The sequence below is a fragment of the Arachis ipaensis genome, chromosome B03 (assembly GCF_000816755.2).
Source record: "Arachis ipaensis cultivar K30076 chromosome B03, Araip1.1, whole genome shotgun sequence".
Lineage (NCBI taxonomy): Eukaryota > Viridiplantae > Streptophyta > Magnoliopsida > Fabales > Fabaceae > Arachis > Arachis ipaensis.
Genome location: NC_029787.2, coordinates 116,705,558 through 116,711,846, shown reverse-complemented (window position 1 = coordinate 116,711,846; position 6,289 = coordinate 116,705,558). Strand labels below are relative to the sequence as shown.

At 34.8% G+C, this 6,289-nt stretch overlaps 2 protein-coding genes across 2 annotated transcripts in view; one reads left to right on the top strand and one right to left on the bottom strand.

The window, feature by feature from the left end:
• Positions 74 to 1,075, top strand: LOC107634657 (nuclear transcription factor Y subunit B-like). Its single transcript, XM_016338085.2, has one exon. The coding sequence runs from the start codon at positions 314 to 316 to the stop codon at positions 998 to 1,000; it is 687 nt and encodes a 228-aa protein (XP_016193571.1). The 5' UTR covers positions 74 to 313; the 3' UTR covers positions 1,001 to 1,075.
• The window catches only part of LOC107631128, a 4,649-nt gene continuing 1,242 nt past the window's right edge, over positions 2,883 to 6,289 (bottom strand). Inside the window, exons 2-14 of the mRNA XM_016334469.2 lie at positions 6,019 to 6,057; positions 5,863 to 5,916; positions 5,706 to 5,769; positions 5,535 to 5,593; positions 5,265 to 5,389; positions 5,085 to 5,144; positions 4,677 to 4,735; positions 4,368 to 4,447; positions 4,162 to 4,200; positions 3,746 to 3,808; positions 3,611 to 3,658; positions 3,409 to 3,537; positions 2,883 to 3,299 (exon numbers count right to left, since the gene is read on the bottom strand). Of these exons, the coding sequence (XP_016189955.1) occupies positions 3,252 to 3,299; positions 3,409 to 3,537; positions 3,611 to 3,658; positions 3,746 to 3,808; positions 4,162 to 4,200; positions 4,368 to 4,447; positions 4,677 to 4,735; positions 5,085 to 5,144; positions 5,265 to 5,389; positions 5,535 to 5,593; positions 5,706 to 5,769; positions 5,863 to 5,916; positions 6,019 to 6,057 (867 nt within the window). The 3' untranslated portion in view covers positions 2,883 to 3,251. The remainder of the gene's footprint in view (positions 3,300 to 3,408; positions 3,538 to 3,610; positions 3,659 to 3,745; positions 3,809 to 4,161; positions 4,201 to 4,367; positions 4,448 to 4,676; positions 4,736 to 5,084; positions 5,145 to 5,264; positions 5,390 to 5,534; positions 5,594 to 5,705; positions 5,770 to 5,862; positions 5,917 to 6,018; positions 6,058 to 6,289) is intronic.

Genomic DNA, 6,289 nt, shown 5'->3' with positions numbered 1-6,289 from the left:
AAATTGATTTTCATGGTATGAAAATTAAAAATTTTGATTTTGATATTTTGAAATAATGATGGCTTATTATTTAAAGAGCAAGCATGGGCATGTTAACTGGTATAAAGACCATCCTTTGTGAGATCTTGCATCCACCACCACTACCATCCTAATTGCTTTTAGTTTCTTCCAATATTATTCCACATCAAAAACCTTTCTCACCACTTTTTCATTTTATATCTATCTTCCCAACAACACCTTTTCCATTCCTTCCCCTCACACCACTTAGCTTCTTCTTCAAAAACTGCACTAAGAGAGAACTGTGAAATCAAACATGGCAGGAGGGAATAATAAGAGGAATCAAACAAGCCCAGTGGGAAGTCCAACATCAGGGAACATCTCAGATAGTTCTTCATCGAAGGAACAACAAGACAGGTTCCTCCCAATTGCAAACGTCAGCAGGATCATGAAGAAGGCGCTGCCGCCGAATGCCAAGATCTCGAAGGAGGCGAAGGAAACTGTTCAGGAGTGTGTGTCTGAGTTCATAAGCTTCATAACTGGTGAAGCTTCCGACAAGTGCCAGAGGGAGAAGAGGAAGACCATCAATGGTGATGATCTTCTTTGGGCCATGACTACGCTTGGTTTTGAGAACTATGTTGGACCCTTGAAGCTTTATCTCAACAACTATAGGGAAACTGAAGGGGACAAGACTTCCATGCCGGTTAATCATCTTCATCATCATCATTCTCCAGAACTCAATAATCATCATCATGGTGTTGCTGATTTTGCAGGTTTTAATGGTAATAATAATGATGGAGGGTTTTACTCTGTTGGGCCTCATCAAGTTCTGAATCACAGTACTATCACTACTGCGACTACTACTCCATCAAAGAGTTTCAATAATCATCATCAGAGTGTGGTTGATAATGTCAATGGTGATGCTGATGCTAATGCCAATGGTAATGATAATCGTAGGTTGATGATGCCATCAGACCTACGTAGTTATAGGGTTGAATGGTAGTTAGATATTATTTTTACCTGAAAAATATTTGTTATTCTCGTTTTATATAAGATATAATATAATATTGACTCATATCATTCTTAGTTGCTGAACTAACTTATTGTGTTTTATACTTGGCTTTAAATAAAAGGTGCAACTGTTGTATATATTCACCTTTTCTCTGTTGATGTACATTAACCCTTACATACATAATTAAGTGTTTCGCTTAGGGAAGCTAATTTATATGTGGTCATCAAATTAATTTGCTAATAAACTGATTAAACCCTAGAAGGTGAAGAATTGTGCAGTCTAGCAGATAAAGCTTAATTGAAGTGAAAATAAGAGCTACAGATTATTAAGCTTCATCCTACTCCTAGGAGGACGATCACTTTTATATGTATATGTATTTAATTTACAAATAAATTGAAATGTTAAGGAAAACCCTATAGGGGGGAAAAATTCTTATCCACTTGTCGAAATTAAGGAGTTTGGTTATTGTAGAATAAATTAAACTTTGACCCAACCCATTTGCGTTATCACGATATCGTTCTCAAATTTCACCAAAGTGGACCCAATAGAAAATAAAATAAAATAATCACCAAAGTGGAAATGTATGAATATCATTCTTTGAACTTGATAAATGATTAATTAAAACAGTATAAATGAAGTAATATTTTATACTACTTTTTCTTAAAAGGAAAGAGCTCAATACCGATGTGAAATATAGTTCAATAAAAAAACAAAATCAAAGAAGAAACTAAACCCAACAAATACAAACATTTTATTTCAACTGCTACAATATGGGAATAGATTCTCAATTTCTTTCAATTGATGTTATTAAGTATGATTTTTTTACTATTTAACATCTTTAATATATTTTTTTGTCTCATTCAAAAAATATATAATGAAAATTCACACCTTACAATATCAATTAAGATCTGTTTTTCCTACAAATACAACCAACTAAAACAAAACCATAAAAATTTTCAACTCCACTGTAATCTTTGGTATTACTACCTATGGCCTAAAGAGCCAATCTTTTGCAACTCATCTCAGCTAGAAACAAAGGATTTGCATAAACCAACTTGGGTTGGTCGAGTGGTCAGCTCACTCGTCCGCTTAAACAAGTGCCGGGGGTTCGAATCCCGCTTTGTGCATGCAGCAACCCATTGGCCAGCGACAAACCCTTAAATGGAGCTCAGATCCGCGACGGATTAGTCCTTGACCTGTCGAGTTGGGAGATACCGTGGGAAACCAAAAAAACAAAAGATTTGCATAGTACACGAAATACACAGTACAACATATAGGGGCGTTGCTAGAGTATTTTCTTAGAGGAGATCAATATAAAAAACATAACTTTATAAGATGGAAAAGAAAAATTAAACAACTGTATTCATAAAAAAAATTTAATTTGGAGGAGGGGGCATTGCCCCCTTACCAAGTACTAAGCTCCACCCCCTGACAACATACATTATTTTTACTTTCAAAAACACCTAGTCAATCGGCCATTAGTATTAACTACCCTATTTTTTTATACTACCCATGTTGAACTTGATAAACACTCAAACAATCTTAACCAAGGCATCAAATAGTATTATTCTTATTGTCGTTTAATTTTTCCCATTCAGTCTCCGTTGCGATCAGAGAATATAAAAGCCTCATCATGCCTGCTAGTGCTAGCATATTTTGTTTTAACTCTTGAAACGTCAAAATTATATTTGAGTTTGGACAAAATTATATTTAGTTCCAACTAAAAATATCAAAGTTGACATCAATAACATTTTGAAACTAGTCAAGCTATTAACCCATCAGATTCAAGGATCAAATTGTCCCTTGACTGAAAAAAAATTACACATCACCCACGATGTTGTAAACTTATAGTAACAACAGCAGATTCAGAGCCTGATACGATAAATAAATTTATTTTTCTCATTTAGCTTCTAATCAAAACTGTCATACACCTAATTTTGAAGGGAAAAAGAATGACCTCGAAAATAAAGATAGCAGGAGCCACTTGAACTGCTGCTCCAAGGAGCTCAGAAATACAAATTTGATGCCAGAAACATGTTTCATTTCCTCCTTAACACCTGGTACAATTCTCTAGGATTTCTGACCTACAATTTTACATTGTATGTTCATTCCTTTTAGACAACTTCGACAAAGAAAATTTGATGGAAGCTCCAGGGGGTTGCCTCCTCGACTTCATATAAAACAAAATATGTTATGGTAGGCAAAACAAGCCAGGATATTGTTGTGATTGTCTTCAAGCCATTCACAGAACCTCATGAGCCTTTCCGTAATACCTGTTTATGAATGGAGACTGCAGGCACAAAATGATATTCTCAGTCTCAGTGCTTATAAGTGCAAGAATGCATTCTGGATGTAATCAATTTGAGAAAGGTCGCATCAGAAAATTGCCCAAACACTACCTTGACATTTGATACATCAGGTGCATCTGGCGATGTAACAGGGTAGAACTTGTAGAATCTCATTTGCTCAAATGCAGCTTTAGTTTCCTCGCTCATTTCTTCAATGGCTTTTCTCCGAGCTTCTCTTGCCTACAACAAGGAAGGAACAGGTAAAAATCAGGAAGTAATAAATTATCTGCAGATCCAGCAGCAGCAAAGGTACCTCTCTATTAGCTCTCCTTGCTTCGCGAACTTTTTCCCTGACAAACTCCTGATAAAAGAAAAGTATCAGTCACACAATGTACTTAAAAATATATGGAAATCATGAACCAACTACCTATTAGCCATTATATGGTACCTTGAATGCATCTTTTTGGTCTTCTGACAACTCCTCCTCCTGTATGAGCTTATCAGTAAACTCCTGCAGAGTTGAAAGACTTTAATGCAAAAAGGCAACAAGGCAGTAAAGCAGTGAAACACGGATAAAACAATTACAAACCAATCCCTATCTATCTTTAATCCCCGCCCCACAGAAGAGTCAAGATTTCTAGAACTTAATAACAGAGCAAAGTGCAGCCAGTAAGCAATGAGCATCACAAAATGACAGGTGAAAGAAACATAAAATTTCCTACAAAATAATGTCAGGCTTTATAAAAATCGTCTACTATTTAACTGTGAGTAGCAAAAGGATAAGTCCAATTTCAAAACTGCGGCTATTAGCTGGCTTAATCTTAAGTATTCTAAACTACAAAAACCATAAAATTAATTCATTACCTCAAGCTCATCAAGTTCCCAGTCAAACTCACAAAAGACCTGCAACAAACAAAACCCAAGTATAACATTTTGAGGGGAAAATATTAATGATAATAATAATATATGTAGGTCAAATCAGCCCATCTTGCTACAATAATTTATAGAGTGACCCCAAACGAATAAAAGAATGCACTTCCACTAGTAATAAGTTTGCTGATCATAATTACCGGCTTTGGCTCAGCTGGATATATTATTTGAACCTCAGTGCTCTGTTCAAGTTCATCTTCCTTAAATGGTTGGTAGAAATCTGTGCATCGGACAGAAGAAAGCATTCATAAACAACTTCTCAATAGGAACATTAGCACTGACTGACTGACTGATGATTAGCCTATCATGCCTCGATCAAAATCAGCCAAATAACAGTATCCTGTATTTTACTTAATCAAATTGCAGAAAGATAGTGAAATATCACAGGTATCTTCTATGATCTATCAGATAGAAGTAATATACAATGTCTAAAAAACCAGAAAACTTACATGGCAAGCAGTACTCAAATTTCTTTAATCTATCCAACTTCAAGTGTTTTAAAGCAGACCTGCCCCCATATATATCATGAAACAGATGAGATAAAGTTATTCGCAAATTTCCTATACCAAGGATCAACCAATCAAAAGTGCAAGGAAAACAAATTTAACATGCAAACAAACAGCTACTAGGTACATGATTAATTTGTCATTTTATCAGGCTACAAATAGAAAAACAAACCACTAATTGTTTTTAAATTAGTATTGATGACATTCAAGCTATTCCAATAATTGTCCACATATTCACATATTCTTTTCTTTCATAAGGCCCGTAGATCCAAGAGTTTACTTTACAAAGATCAAAAGAGAACTTAAAGATGTAGGTATAAAAATAGCTTCAACTTCAAAGAAATCATTTACCTTCTTTGAGTGCATCTTAGGATAAATATTTGAGACTTTAGTCTATCAACTTGGCTATCTCTGTTGAAGACATCAAACATATGAAGAAGTTCAGAGATGACCAAGAAGCAATGTTTGTTACTTACATATAATCATATAATAATACGAAAGAAATCACCAAAAATAAATTGGAGCCAGTACCTGTTTTCTAAGGGAATATATGGAACCCAGTCCATTTTCATTTGTTTCATGGGAATTATTTCTTCAGCCTCCCTCTGAACTGAGTTAATCCCAATTTTATCAGATGGTGGAAAAGGTGATACAACCTGTTTGCAGGAGAAAGTTTTTAATATTTTAGAAATTAAAATAATAATGGGGAAAAACATAATTTTCATGTAAGATCTGTTGGCAATAATCAATGTACTCAAAGCATCTTTATAATAAAGTAGATAGCCCAGTCCAAACACTTACAGCTACAACAACAGGTATGCAGACAACTTTGCTTTCACCTTTAAACATGACCAGTTGAGCTGCAGATGACAAGATGGATGAAATGTCAGATAAATGAACACAAACCCGGAAATGGTTATCTAAAAGTTTCAAATAGACTCCTTTCAAAATGATAGTTTGCAAGCTACTTACGCTCAGTACAACCAAAGAGATAAACCTTTTTCTCATATAAAACACCACCCTCTTCAAATGCATTCTGAATACAACACAAGATATCATCAGGAATTTGTCAAATAAAATAAAACTCATTGAGAAAAGAGCCACAACAGCCACAATGTCAAATACTCACTTCGAGATTAGAGAAATCCCACTTGAATTGATAGACAGAATCCAACTGGTCCCACTGGAATTATAACACAAGGCAATAATAAGAAAAAAATGTCGAACAGAAACAGCTAATATGAACTCATAAAATGGAGAAAACCCCAGAAAAAAGGTAACAAACCTCTGTTCCAACGGGAAATGTTTCTATCCACAAGTCTTCCTACACAGCCCATATTGTCAAATATTATCAGCATAAGCAATATAACACATATTTAATAATTAAAAGTCAATATAGTCACGTCACACCACAATATCCATATCCCCACAAACACTTCTCCAAAACAGAGTACAATCTAAAACAGAGTACAATCTAAAACAGTTAAAAGCCACTTCCAACTATAGGATAACCAGTAACTAGTATTATTAACGACAAAATCAAACATCACACATGT

Coding starts and splice junctions, on each gene's coding strand:
- LOC107634657 (XM_016338085.2), top strand. CDS start 314: ATGGCAGGAGGGAATAATAAGAGGAATCAAACAAGCCCAGTGGGAAGT.